Source organism: Sinocyclocheilus rhinocerous, unplaced genomic scaffold (genome assembly GCF_001515625.1).
Source record: "Sinocyclocheilus rhinocerous isolate Xijiao unplaced genomic scaffold, SAMN03320098_v1.1 scaffold2020, whole genome shotgun sequence".
Classification (NCBI taxonomy): domain Eukaryota; kingdom Metazoa; phylum Chordata; class Actinopteri; order Cypriniformes; family Cyprinidae; genus Sinocyclocheilus; species Sinocyclocheilus rhinocerous.
Genome location: NW_015661988.1, coordinates 128,654 through 143,465, shown reverse-complemented (window position 1 = coordinate 143,465; position 14,812 = coordinate 128,654). Strand labels below are relative to the sequence as shown.

At 37.4% G+C, this 14,812-nt stretch overlaps 1 protein-coding gene across 2 annotated transcripts in view; it reads left to right on the top strand.

Moving 5' to 3' along the window:
- The window catches only part of rhobtb1 (Rho related BTB domain containing 1), a 28,143-nt gene that overhangs the window by 7,875 nt on the left and 5,456 nt on the right, over positions 1-14,812 (top strand). For both annotated transcript variants that reach the window (XM_016536825.1, XM_016536826.1), the window contains exons 2-9: positions 904-1,099; positions 1,334-1,437; positions 5,773-5,958; positions 6,108-7,066; positions 7,237-7,355; positions 10,036-10,186; positions 10,915-11,003; positions 12,426-12,531. In XM_016536825.1, coding sequence (XP_016392311.1) covers positions 920-1,099; positions 1,334-1,437; positions 5,773-5,958; positions 6,108-7,066; positions 7,237-7,355; positions 10,036-10,186; positions 10,915-11,003; positions 12,426-12,531 — 1,894 coding nt within the window. In that variant the 5' untranslated portion in view covers positions 904-919. The remainder of the gene's footprint in view (positions 1-903; positions 1,100-1,333; positions 1,438-5,772; positions 5,959-6,107; positions 7,067-7,236; positions 7,356-10,035; positions 10,187-10,914; positions 11,004-12,425; positions 12,532-14,812) is intronic.

Below are 14,812 nucleotides of genomic sequence, written 5' to 3'. Positions count from 1 at the left end.
ACACACACACGGAGTGTTTGTTCCCCGAGTAGCCCCAATTTTAATAGAATGGAGAACTTGAATAACTGACTGAATAATCCATTAATCAAATTGTTGCTTGCTGTTGCTTAAATTTTAGTTGATTCTTTAAAATGTTAATACAATGTTAAACAATTTTAATAGTTTTAAATGAATTAAAATGAATTAACACAGTAGATTGTTCTTCCTGTGTACAGAAAGAAATTATTTTTCCTGATATTGAAATATACATTTCCTTATTGAGATTTCTGTACTTGTCATTTTTTTCATAAAGCTTTTTAAAAATTGGTGATATTGTGTTTGGCATGCATAAAGTATGGTGAATATAGGCTTTTTTAGGCCTAATACATATGTCCCAGATTTACAAAGTGACCTGTCCCAGATTATCAAATTCAGGCAGATTTTTTTTTTTGGCACAAAAAACACTAATAGGTGTGGCATGTCTCCTCTGGGTATAATATCAACATTCTTTCTTCTGGTGTGGTTAGAAAACATTTTAGGGATTTCAGAAAAGTCTAATGTGTTGATCTAATGTGTTAGATAGATATCGAATTAAATCGCAGAAGTCAAAATTGCAAAAAATGTCCCAGATTACCCGAATTCACCCTATTATGTAATGAAATGACACACTGCATCTGACAAGAAAGTCATATGGGTTGGGTTTTGTCCAGCTCAGCAGGAACAAGATGTGGCTATAATATAGGGCAACTATTTTAGGAATGTGAAAATAAAAAGTCCTGTATTATATAGAGGTTTCATTGACCCACGGCAAGGTCAGCGCTCTGTGCAGCTTCTGATTTAATAGATCTGAAATGAAATCCCTCCTTTGGTCAGTATGTATGTGCGGCGTTATGAATTCTTGTGCAATAATTCCTCTTGTCATAGGGTACTCAAGTTGAATATGGACTACGAAAGACCCAATGTTGAGACCATCAAGTGTGTTGTTGTTGGAGACAATGCCGTGGGGAAGACTCGCCTTATTTGTGCCCGGGCCTGCAACACTACTCTGACCCAGTACCAACTGTTGGCCACCCATGTACCCACCGTCTGGGCCATCGACCAGTACAGAGTCTGTCAAGAGGTAAATCATTTCTCAATTTAATTTATCTTGCCGTTATCATGGCATTATGTCAGGCCTATGGCTGGAAATAATGAGCGCATGATACCCAGATTTGTTTCCGTCAGGATTCATTTAAGTTTCAGCCGGCGGAAGGAAAACAGATTAAAGAAAAAGATCAAATACGCCTGTGGTGTTCTTTGCTCTGGGGCAGGGGTGCTACTTTAAAAGCCGAATTAATGCTATGACTCCTCACAGGTCTTAGAACGTTCCAGAGACGTTGTGGATGACGTAAGTGTGTCCCTCCGGCTATGGGACACCTTTGGAGACCATCACAAAGACAGACGCTTCGCCTACGGGAGGTACAAATAAATTCTGTTTGATTTGCACTTTCTGTGTAATAGTGGGGCAAGCTTAAAAGCATAGTTCCCCCCAAAATGAAAATGTTATTATTCATTCACCCTCTTGCCATTCCAAACCCATAGGACTTTCTTCCAGGGAACTCGAAAAGAAAAGTGTAGTAGAATGTTCATGCTGCTCTTCTCCATATAATGGAAGTAAATGGTGACCAAAGGTGACTAAGCTAAAAAGGACAAAATTCAACTTAAGTTTTATAAAGCCATACAATACAATTAAATCACTCAGATAATTAATATTCAAATAAATATTTTTTAAACTTAATGCTTCTTGGTCAGTTTATGTCTTGTATGGTCCATGTACATTGCATTTATTTGTTTTTTTATTTAATACTGAAAACAGAACAATGAGAAAATGTCCTTTTTGTTTAAAAAAAATCAAAAGAAGATGATTGATTGATGAAACTTGATTTTTTATTTTTACATTCAAGGGCAGGAAATGAATAAATAGCTTGAATATTTAATTTCAATTCAATATCGACATCTGGGCGGGCATAAAATGGCCCTTTTCGCTGATTGGTCAACCAAAGATCAACTTCATCAGTGCCATCATCAGTTCTTCTTCAGTTCTGTGCAACAGGATAACTGTCACCAAATATTCAATAATAATGCATTGAATATTCAAGCTTTTTATCCATTTTAAAGCTGTTTTTTTTTTTTTTTTTTTTTTTAATTGAGAAACGAAAAACATAGCATTTTCAAATGTTTCTGCTTTCAATAAAAAAACTAAAACAAAAACAAAAAAACTATTGAACACAAAGTACACAGACCCTTCTTGTGTGTCACATGACCAATCACGACTAATTTAAATATGTGCATTTTCAAAGCTATTGTATGCCTTCAGAAGACTTGCGTCACATTGTATTGACTTTTGTGATACTTTTGTTGGTCACCATTCACTTTCATTATATAAAAAAAGGAGTGTGAACATTATTCAAAGCATCTTCTTTTGTGTTCCTCAAAAAATAGATATATAATATAATAGGGTTGCAAAAAGATGGAAAATTTCCAGTAAATTATGGAAACATTCCAGAAATTGTGGAAACTTTCCAGGATTTTTTGGAATATTCCAGGGATTTTTGGAAAGTTTCCGGAAATGTTCCACCCATTTGCAACCCTAACTGTATATAGTCATAAAAGTTTGAAAGAAAATGTGAGTCAGAATTACTGAACTATGCCTTTAATTCATTTTCACATTATATTCATTTAATTATTATGGCAATCAATGTGACTCAGATTAAACTACGAATTTGAAAATAACATAAATATGAGGGTATGCATGAGAAAATTTTACAGTGCTCTCTGGATAATATCTCAACAAATTACCAGAGAAAATCTTAATTGCTTCTTCGATTCACAAGTGCCACCGCTTTACTGAACAGAAAGACAGGAAGCATCCTGCCATCAGATGCTTTCATCATTTGCTCTGACATCAGACACTGAGCTATTTGCAACTGAATGCATGCCGAACATGACAGCTGAACACTGTTATGTTAACTCATGGCCATTTTGTGTCAAGCACTTGTTTAATGAGGTCTTTGCGTTTATCACACGCTCACTGCTTTTATGCTTTCTTTTCTGGCATTTTCAGTGCAGGATAAACAAAACATTCTCATTTTGGTATGAGTTTGTAGTGGCGGTAACATAACATCAATTATGTTATGTTCACAGATGTATTTATTTACCGGAATTTTAGAATGCATAGCATGCAGCATTCATGTTCATATTGTTGCTACTTCATTCGGGGTCATTTTGTTTATCTGTTAATAAAACAATTACTGGCCAGTTTTACAGATAGAGTTTGTTTGGTGTTATCAGTCATGCATAATATGTCAAACCCAATTTACTTATTTATTTTAAGAAATTGTTCATAATTTTTAGAAATAGATGGTAGAAACATCTTGATTTATAATGGTAAAAACCTAGGCTGTCTCAATCCACTCCATACTTCACTAGTAGTGCACTGTCCAGTGAATGAAAATGCACTGAAATGTTTGCTCCCTTAAAATTCCCAGAATGCACCATAAGCATGAGCTGATGATAATATTTACTTAACGTGGCCAGAAATAATAGCAGAAGAATATTGCTCACGGCTTGTTATACAGCAATGTTTTTGCTACCGGTTATATTTTATCGAGTGACCTTGTCATGTCAAAGGTCATTTAGTCATCAGTGTTCCAATGCTTAATGGATTGTTAGCACCCAAATTTATGTTCGTGATTCACACCAGCTAGGGAGGGGAATGAGACACTCAAAGAATCCCTGTTAGAAGAAATGATGTTCTTGCAGTGTTCAGTTCTTATGTCCTTTTGGAGTTGTTTAACAGATGGTGTTCAACAGCATAAGTATTACCTAATTCTTCCCTCTGACAGTCTGAAGGGGAACCTAAAGACCCTACCAGAGAGAGAATATTTTGTGATTTAGCACTAGACCAATCCCAATCCAGATACTCTAGACTATTTCAATCAGATACACTTGACTTGTTGTCTGGAGAGCATGCCTTGCTCTCTGATTTTGGGCCAGTCATGTTCAATAGAATTATATTTTTCGTCCTCCCTGCTTTATTGCATTCTAAAAATAAAACCAGGGCACTGAGGTCTGGAGTCATAAAGCTTGGCTCGTACTCAAATCATGACCCCTAGATGTTCGCTAGGCATCTTACTCAGGGCTTCGATGTGTGACTGGCATACTCTGTTGTCCTTAGGAGTAACCTATAATTTTACAGGAACGAGATTGCAAGGTTCTGCACCTCTCTGAACCTGTACTTACCAAAGAGAAGAGATAAGAAGTGTGTGTTCTGCTTTATGAGCATAGGCTAAGAGTAGGGGTGGGCAGGTTGGAGTATTTAATATCGTCGTATCAATAACATAATATATATAAATTAGCTGACATTGCTGACGGTGGGAAAATACAACCTTTACCGCAATAAGTCTATGTGAGTCTATGTGAGTTTACCTAAAGGAGACCAAGATTTTGCATGGATGTAGCAATTTTACAAATGACTCCTTCTGATAATGTGTTTTATTTGATTGCTAATTAATGACGTGTTGAGTGTTGTACTCCCTGGATTGATGTAAGGTTATTAAAGATAATTGCTGCTTATATGCTGATTTGCTCTCATTTATTCAGGTTGGGGGGAGGTATTGTCGAGTTATTGAGCGGGCAATTGCAACCACACCGGCTTTCCAAAAGATTCTTTAGCCCAAATAAATGATACATGTTTTACCAGAAGTGCATTGATTCTGGCTTAACATCAAACAGGCTTTTCTCTAGAGCGCTAGGGTGATCTGCCAAGAGCCCCATTTTGACCCGAGATTAGTTTAGTTTTCAGCAAACCATTATAGAGGACAGGATAGGCTTTAGCCTAGCAATCACTGGGACCATGCAGTGCCATATCAAAGCATTCAGATATCTTTAACTTCAAAAGCTGCTTGATATCAGACTCTGGTTTACTGTCCCATTGGACTTATATTGTCATTATAGACTCTGGCATTAATGTTGTTCTTCTTCAGACAGATTTCCCTGAACTGTTGTTGACTACAAAGGCAAATTATTATGTAGCTTTGTTCTGTGCCTCTTTTTGTTTTTAGGGCTCCTATGATCTTTATGCAAGCCCGTGAAACATAAGAGAGACACTGTAAGTCCTCAAGCCTGCTAGCATCTCCATAATTCTCTGCATTACCAACTGTGTGGTGTGGTAGCTGAGACCTTTGCTTGCCCAGTCAGCAAGAAATGCACGATTCCTTTTGTGGACCATGGCAAACGGGTGATCGTACATTATTCACTTACTTGTGTGGTGACAGGTGTTGCCCCCCCCCCCCTCCCCAGGATAGACTTTGTACTAATCTTGCTACAGGAAGGTATGCCAGCAGTGCACCAGAATGTCTGCATGTCATCTTCTTTGTGCTTTTGTTTCATCTGTTTTGTTGATCATGTTTGTTCTAGTCCTCGCAGAGGCAGCCAAAAAACAACAACAACAACAAAAAGCATTGCCGAAGGAGTTTGTGGTCTCTGGCATTAGACGTGTGTAAATCAAAGGCAATCTTTTTGCGTGCTGTCAATGGGTCAGTGTCAGGCTGGCATTGAGATTGCAGGTTTTGCATGTCCACCAAACACTCAAGGACTGTCGTGTTGCTACGAATACCACTTGGCACCATTTGACAATCTTGGCTTAAAATCCCATTAGCATGCGTGTTACATGGTGTCTTGCCCTGTGTTGTTAAACAGATGAGTTTTCATTGGACAGTTACTTGATTTACTTCTCAACTTTCACTCTCGAAGGTCTGACGTCGTGGTTCTCTGCTTTTCCATCGCCAATCCCAACTCCCTACACCATGTTAAAACCATGTGGTACCTTGAGATCAAGCACTTCTGTCCACGCACACCTGTCATCTTGGTCGGTTGCCAGCTGGACTTGCGCTACGCTGACCTGGAGGCAGTCAATCGAGCTAGGCGACCATTATCAAGGTACTGGTAACTAAAGTCCCCCGTCCCTTTAAACCCAAAAAGTTGGAACTTGGATATTCCTTTAAAATTCATCTCCCAGAGGTAATCCTCTTACTAGGTGTGCTGTTATATTAACACAAGACTTGATTGTATTTATTTGTCTCTCACAGACCCATTAAACCAGGAGATATTTTGCCTCCAGAGAGTGGAAGGGAGGTCGCCAAAGAGCTTGGCATCCCATACTATGAGACAAGTGTTTTCGACCAGTTTGGCATCAAGGATATCTTTGATAATGCCATCCGAGCTGCCCTCATCTCCAGACGCCACCTACAATTCTGGAAGTCCCACTTGAGGAAGGTCCAAAAGCCACTGTTGCAGGCACCATTTTTGCCACCCAAAGCCCCTCCACCACTCATTAAGATTCCAGAGTGCCCAATCAAAAACCGGGATGGCCCGAGGCAGCTTCTTGAGAGCCCCCTGTGCGTTGATGTTATGTTTGTCATTCAGGAACACATCCAATTGTTTGCCCACAGGATCTACCTGTCTACCTCGTCCTCCAAATTCTTCGACCTCTTTCAGATGGACTTCTCCGATGAGTCCCAGTGCTTGGTGGTAACTGAGCGTCACGGGCGGGATCAACTGATGCGCACCCTAAGCCTGGACACGGAAGAGGACATCATGGTTCTCCCCAATCTTTCGCCTTGCTCGCTCAGGGCATCCAAGAGTGACGGAACCCTCAAGATGATGAGTTTCAGTGGAATGCACTGGCGCACCAAGCTGTCTCTGGCCTCTTGGAGCAAGGCCTTCCATAGCATCCACAAGGAGAACATGATCAATCCTGTCACGGGTGCGCCAGCTCTTATGACTATCGTCAAGATGGATCATTCCATCCACCATGGACCGTTCAGTGCTGTCCTACGCTTCCTCTACACTGGTGAGCTGGATGAGAAGGAGAAGGACCTGATGAAGATCGCCCAGATTGCAGAGATCCTAGAAGTGTTTGATCTTAGGATGATGGTGGAGAACATCATGAACAATGAGGGCTTCATGAATCAAGAGATCACAAAAGCGTTCCATGTGAGAAAGGCCAACCGAATCAAAGAGTGTCTCACCAAGAATAACTTCACAGGTATTGAGGAACCCAGATGTGTTTATGTTATCTTCGAATGAGAAAGAAGCACAGTCTCTTTAAAATGATTTGCTGCAACATCTGAAATATGCTCATGCTAGTTGAAACATGCAATAAGTGATATCTTTGTAAAATGCAGTTTCTCATGCTGTTTTGGACTCTCTTTGCAGATGTGGTGTTCAGGTTGGATGATGGCACCATTAATGCCCACAAACCACTGCTGATCTCTAGCTGTGACTGGATGGCTGCCTTATTTGGGGGCTCTTTCATGGAGAGTGCAAATGACGAGGTGAGTGTGAAAACAATGTTTGATGAGCTCCAGTTAGGGCACTGAAAAGGCTACAGAACAACTTTATTTTGTCTTAAGCATTAATGAGTATGCCAGTTCTCAAGCAGATGGTACAAGGTCACACCGCACAGACATTTACATGCGCTTACATACTCAAATAGATGCGCACTGACACATTTTACAGACACTGGCTTGCCAACAAATTGCATCAAATTCTTGAATAACTAAAATAGTCTAGTTCTTGTGTCTCTAAGTGACGTTTTTTCTGCAGTGATGAATGATCCGTCAGCTCTCATGACCTTTTTGGAGTGCATGATGTTTGTCTTACAAGACTTTTTATTCACAATATAGCAGGGTTATTACATTTTTGAAAATGTCATTCATTTGTATTTTGTTTTGCATTGATTTTCAATTTCAGTTTAGCTGTAGTAATTGTTTATTCAGGACTTCTTTTTTTTTTTTCTTTTTTTCTTTGGAAATTTTGTTTCAGTATTAGATCTAGTTTCCAAAAGTCATTTTCCCTATTTTGAGATTTATGGAGTTTTTGTATATATTTTAGTGCACATTTATATTGTTACATATTGTTGTTTTTTTAAGTATCACAGTTTTTTACAATATTTAAAAAATATATTTGTTGTCTAGTTTTTGTCTTTGTAATCATTTTTATTAATGATAATAACCTTATAGTACAGTTAACTTCATATATTTTTCCATTTATAGCCATTTACATGCATAATCCATAATTAATGAGCTGAGTTGCACAATCGATAAAGGTACTTCCTGCTGTTTGAAGCAAACATTATGCTTTTTGCTAATTTCACTGCTGCCACATGCACACTTAATCCTGTTTCCACTGTCCAAATAGATGCTTTCATCTGTGGCACTGTTCATTAATTTCTTCCTTAACAGGTGGAATAAAGCAGACAGAGTTTCCTCCCTAAGGAGGAAAAGCAGACGTCATTCAGAGACAGTGATCTGTTTTCCTCTACAGCTAATCTTTGCACAAGGGACTCTGTGTTTTTTTTTTTTTTTTGCCTTACTGCTCTGACATTTCATGAAAGTGTAACAATTGGCACAGCTATATTTTAGACCGCGTCCTACTTTCAGACTTAAGTCCACACTCCACAGTGCTTGCTGAAATCCGTGAGAGCATGCCTCTTTTTCTTACACTCTCTTTTGGAGTGGTTAGACTACCCCGGCAAAACACAGCAATCTAATGTGCTTGCCCTTGAAGAGTATTATGTAATGAGTTACGTAGCAGCATCTATCTGCGTGTTCTGCCCAAATGTGCTTAGTAATGCTGGACTGCTGGTGAGCCGGCCATCAGTTTCATAGAGAGCTGACCAGAGTCTGTTAAATACACAATACTTTTTAATGGTTGAATTAAAATCTATCAAAAAATAATTTGAGTTTTACACTTCTTAATCATGTATAAATCCTATGAAAATCAACATAAAATTAAAAAGGGCCCTATTTACATTTTAATACACATTACTTAACTTAAGTATTCATTCATCTGTGCATGTTATTCCGGAAAAAAAAGGTCTGTATGTGCAATTTTTTATTAAAACAATTTCAGAAATAAAATAACATTATTATATACACCATTGGTAAAAACTAAAAGTTCAGAATTATGATTTTTTTTTTTTGATTTTGAAAGCAGTCACCAAGTTCACCAAGGCTGCATTTATTTGATTGAAAATTCAGGAAAAACAGTTATATTGTGAAATATCATTATAATTTAAAATGGTTTTCTATTTAAATATATTTTAAAATTTGATTTATTCTTGTGATGCAAAGCCGAATTTTCAGCATCATTACTCCAGTCTTCAAGGTCACATGATCATTCAGAAATCATTTTAATATGCTGATTTGGTGCTCAATTATTAATAATGGTTCTTATTATTATAAATGTTGAAAACCGTAAATGCTGCTTATGTGGAAACCATCATATTTTTTTCAGGATTCTTTTATGAATTTATTTGAAATACAAATCTTTTACTACATTATAAATGGCTTTATTGTTACTTTGTGTTTTTCTGTATTTTAATCAAATAAATGCAGCCTTGAAGAGGATTCAAAAAAAAAAAATCTTTTGACTTTTGACCGTTAATGTGTGTATTATATTATATGCTTACCAAGGGAAAAAAATAAGTTTCATCCGGTAACTTTGTCAAAATCAACTGGTTTTATTCATAAAATGTATGTCAAATTTAGGTCAAAATGTTATGTACAGTAGTCTAATTACACTATTTGATTGTATTTCAATCAAATAGTGTACAGTAGTAGATTAAATTAACCTGACAAATTGGTTTAGACTGAGTAAAAACAAATCTTTAGGGTAACATCTGCAGGTTAAAACAGGTTTTTTGTGCAACGTATAACTTGCTCTACTTCTTAACCGATTTTCCTCTTTGATAGATCTTAACAAGTCCTCTTATTTTTCAACCTCTCCAACAACCTGTCATATACAGATGCCCACGAAATCAATTCCAAGAGGATAAAATCAAGTCTTGTTCTACATTTTATCCCACCGATTTCCTATTTCCCTCAGAATTATTGTCACATTTCAGAAGGAAATGGATTGTAAACTATTTCACGCTGACGCTGACAGAACCAGATGGAATTGAAGAAATTGATTGTTTGAAGAATAATGACGCACGTACATGTGTGTTGCCAGGTCTCATTCCCCAACACCAGCAGGGTATGTATGCAGGCAGTGCTGGAGTATCTCTACACCAATCAGCTGTCGCCCATGGCAGACCTGGACCCAATGGAGCTAATCGCCCTGGCCAACAGACTGTGCCTTCCACGGCTCATCGCCCTGACAGGTGAGCTCTCTGCCAACGCCCCGCCACACGCTCCGAATGACACACAAAACAACACACGCGTTCCTCAAGCACAGGGCTGAGCTGTTCGGCCACCTCGGATCTAAAGCAAACAGGCCTTTTAGCCCTTTTATTCTGTGTTGCTTAGCAACGAGCAATGTCAAGGTGCCAAATAAAAGAGAACATCTCCGCGGAGCTTTGTGTGGCACACACTACAATCTGTCCGGCGGACGTCATCTAATGACGTGGTGGTGACAGGCTGAAATTTATCTGTGACTCCAGATGCAGCTATTTACCTCCGGTTTTGCGTAGCCTGCACCGTCCCTGAGGAAAAAAGATTTTCTTTTTTTGTGAGTCAGTTTATTTACAGTCTGCATGAGTAATAAAGCATCATGAAATATCATACTGTGTAAATAGCTTTGCTTAAAATACCCTTGCACACAAAATACACCATTTTCTTTTAGGTTTAAAGTAAATAAAACAAGATTATTAGAGCATTTTTGTTACAAGAACATACTATTTCAGTCTTTCTACTTCAAAATTTGTAATTAATGACAGAATTTTAATTTTGGGGTGAACTAACCCTTTAATTTGGTGTTACTTGCTGTTTCTTCATAATTATTTGTGAAATTTACTAGCAATTTCTGAAAATGAGTGAAAACTGTTTCTACACCAATTTTTTCAGCTCATCTAAATGTGCCTTCTGTTTAACAGATGTTTTCTCTCCTCAGAGCAATACGCTGTGAGTGAGTTCTTAAAAGCATCTAAAGATGGACAGGATATCGATGGAGAGGTACTCACCTATCTAGAGCTTGCTCAGGTAAATCGATCTTTTGTTATTAAAATGGATAATTGACAGTGGATAAAAGTGTCAGCTAAATGTATACATTCAAATATTAGTGATTATATTGTAATGTAAATGTTAGTGCTAATTAATCACATAGGTTTGATGTGGTGAGTGGCGATTAATCGACCCTAATGATAAAACATTTGATCGTACATATCTCTACACTCTAAATAACAAATACAATACAATACAAATGCATGTTATAATCTTCATTCAAATGACCTGTTATATCTTAATGTTCCTCGGGTCCTAGCAGAGCTCATTATAATGCTTCTTTTGCTTGGAATAATCTACAAAATAATTGAATGCTGATCATACTCCCATCATTTTAACAGATTCTGTGCTTTATTCTCCTGATAAATTGTTGTTGTGATTCATGATTATGTTGTATTGTGTTTGATGCTGTAAATTTTGTATTTTTTTGTTATTTGTTGCTGCCCTCTTGGCCAGGTCATGCTTGTAAAGGAGATTTTTTATCGCAATGAGTTTTTAACCTGGTTAGATAAAGAAACTGAATGAATTTGAATCAGTATAAATGAAATATATTCTAATAATATTTGTTTATTGGCATCTTTTTTGCTGAGTATGGCACGGAGGGCATGTACTGTAATTAGTGTTACATGTTCATGCTAAAAAACATTAGTGTAGCCTCATGAAGTAAAAATAGATATTGAAATAGTTGTGATAATTATTTTTAAAGCGTTCATCATTCCATATTAAACTGATAAATAATCTCAAGAAAATGTTTTGTGTGTGTGTATTTTTCCTAGCCCTAGTAAATATATATATATATATATATATGTGTGTATTTTTCCTAGCGCTAGTAAATATATATATATATATATATATATATATATATATATTACACATACAATTAAAGAAATGACTGGCAACATTAGTTGCAAATAGAGTACTGTAAACAAACAGAACCAGGTTCAATGATTTAAACTGTAATTTAACAGCATTCAAAACACAGGATGTTTCCTGTAAACATCCAGTGTCTCTACAATAAAATCAACCATGATTTTACAGATGAATAATCTGTAACCGTAATATCTGTAAATATCTGGCATTCTGTATGACTGTAATTACAATATGCAATTTATCTGATGCTTTCATACAAAGCTACTTACAATAAACCTATTGCAGTTTTGGTTGAAGTGTTTGAAGTGTTACAAGTCACAATATGTTGGTGCCATTTCATCTTCCTTTGAGCCTACTGTACAGTAACCTTCAAAGTTTTGACAGTAGCTGTGAGAATTCATAGTAAAATACAATATATCGTTTCAGAATACAAGATGACAGCCTTTGTTTACTGTGATCATATTCCAGTATTTAGACTAAATACATACAAACGTTAACGTCTTGTTTTTTATTCTCTTGTTTTGATGACAGTTCCATAATGCTAATCAACTCGCTGCCTGGTGTTTACACCACATCTGCACCCATTACAACAGGATATGTGCCAATTACCGCAAAGAGATCAAGTCGAAATCAGCAGGTAAATGCATTTCCTGAACAGTTATGAGACAGATGCAAACCGTCACCATTGGAACTGCACGATTTAAAGCACCTGTAGTAACATTTAACTTTGCTTCATTACATAGAAGTAGCTATGATGAGTACATATGAGTCTTTAAGAGTGTCCTTTTAAAGAGATAGTTCACCCAAAAATTAAATCCACAAAATAAATTAATAAATAAAAAATAAATACAAGTTAATAAAATTACATAAAATTTAATTTTATATATATATATATATATATATATATATTTAAACACTACTGTATCTGTGGAGAGAGGCTTGCGAGTTTTCTCTCCCAGGGTTTTCAGCACCTAGAGTGGTTATGGGGAATATCTTTTTGCTCTGGAATATGGCGGTCTGAGGGCAGCTATATTCTTGCCTAGATTTTAATAACTAGGTTGGGTTCCCCTTGGCACAATTTCTCGAGTAAGTGCTGAAGTCTTTGTTTAGGAATCTGCTATTCGAGGATAGCTGTGTTCCAGCGCGGAGACCGTATTTAAACACTACTGTATATTGCGATTAAAATATAATATATAACATTAAATAGACATATTTAAAAAAGAAAAAAAAACTTTACTGTAAGGTTCCATTTGTTAGCATTGGTTAACTACATTAGTTAACATGAACTAACAATGAAAAATACATAAACATATATACATTAATAAAGCATTTATTAATCCTAGTAAATATTACTTTCAACATTTACTAATACTAAAAGCAAAAGTTGTATAATTAATTAAATAATTAATAAAAGTTGTATAAATAATGTTAATATTACGTAATGGAAATATAAACATGAATAACATTAAACAGTTGTATTTTTATTAACTAACATTTAAAAAGCTTAATAAATACTGTAACAAATGTACTGCTTATTGTTAGTTAATGCATTAACATCCGTTAAAATGAAACCTTATTGTAACCAAATGGGTTATGGGTTACCAAAAGAAAAAAAAAAGAATAAACTTTAACTATTATTAAAGTGGAAGCAGAAAAGGATAATTTTTTGCAAAATTCTCACACTGCTCTTTTATTAACATTTTGAATTAGATTTTATTTTTAGATTCTGCTTTCACTTTAATTTTAGTTCATTTTGTTTTGTTTTGTCATTTGTATTAGTTCCCCTTCTAGGGAACTCAACGATGCGCCCCCTAGGGGGCACGTTGGGGAATGCAGCCTGCATGACCGGTGTCTGAAGCACGTGTGAAACAATGCCAATCTATTGGCCCACCTGGCCCATGACGTCATAGTCGGGATGCCCGGAAGTATAAAAGGGCACCTGCTAAATACGTCATCCTCTTTGCTGTCTTCAGGAGCCGTCTGTTTGAAGTGCGTGTGAGAGACCAAGGCAGGTGAGCGGTGTGGAAAGTGTGTGCCTCCGTTCCAGAGGTTTCTGGCACTTGAGGACGCGCACAATCTATCTGTCATCTCTTTTTGGTCAGGAGCTTGTGTCGGGGTTTTAAATAGATGGCCCACTTCCGTGGCCTGGGCAATCTTCAGCCTTATCTGAGAGAACTGTTATTCAAGGATAGCTGTGTCCAGCCCTCTTGTGCTATGTCTACTGCTTACATCAGGCTTGATCTCGGACTATGATGTTTGTGTTCGCTCTTTAGCGAGTCATTTACTGATGGGTCTGGATCTCCCTCTTGTGAGATCTTGGTCAATAGCACGGTGATTTGCTAGCCTACTGTGGGACTGACACGGATTGGGGACCTCTTAATATAGCTTTCTGAGGGTGGTTATATTCCAGCCATTGTTTTTGGCAGGTGTCATTGTTTTTTCATAGCTGTCTGAGGATATCTGTGTGCTAGCTCAGTGGCTGCTCCCCTTCCTAGGGTTTTTAAGCAGTGGTCTCTTTGAGCCCTGCGGGGTTGAGATGCCCTTTTTGGGTTATCGGATCCCGCGGATAGCGCTCGAGTCGAGCAGCGCTTTAGGGAATGTGTGCCTCCGTGTTTGGATTCTAACACTTGAGGGTATGTTCTGCTTTCGCGTTTGTCTCGGCGAAGAGCACACGCATTCAGAGTTACGCGCTCATTGTGATGAGTCACGATGTCTAGGCTCCGCTCGCATTTGTTCCTATTCCCGAGGGATACGGAACAGAGCGTTTGTGTCTCGCGGCCCGGTTCCGCCATTGCCACGGCACAGTTATCTCAACTCGCGGTCATTGCTTTGATCTGCGGCATCCGCACACCCTCTCTATACGGGTTGTCAGATGCCACAGACATTGTTGGGTTGTTATGACGATGAAGTGTGAGCAC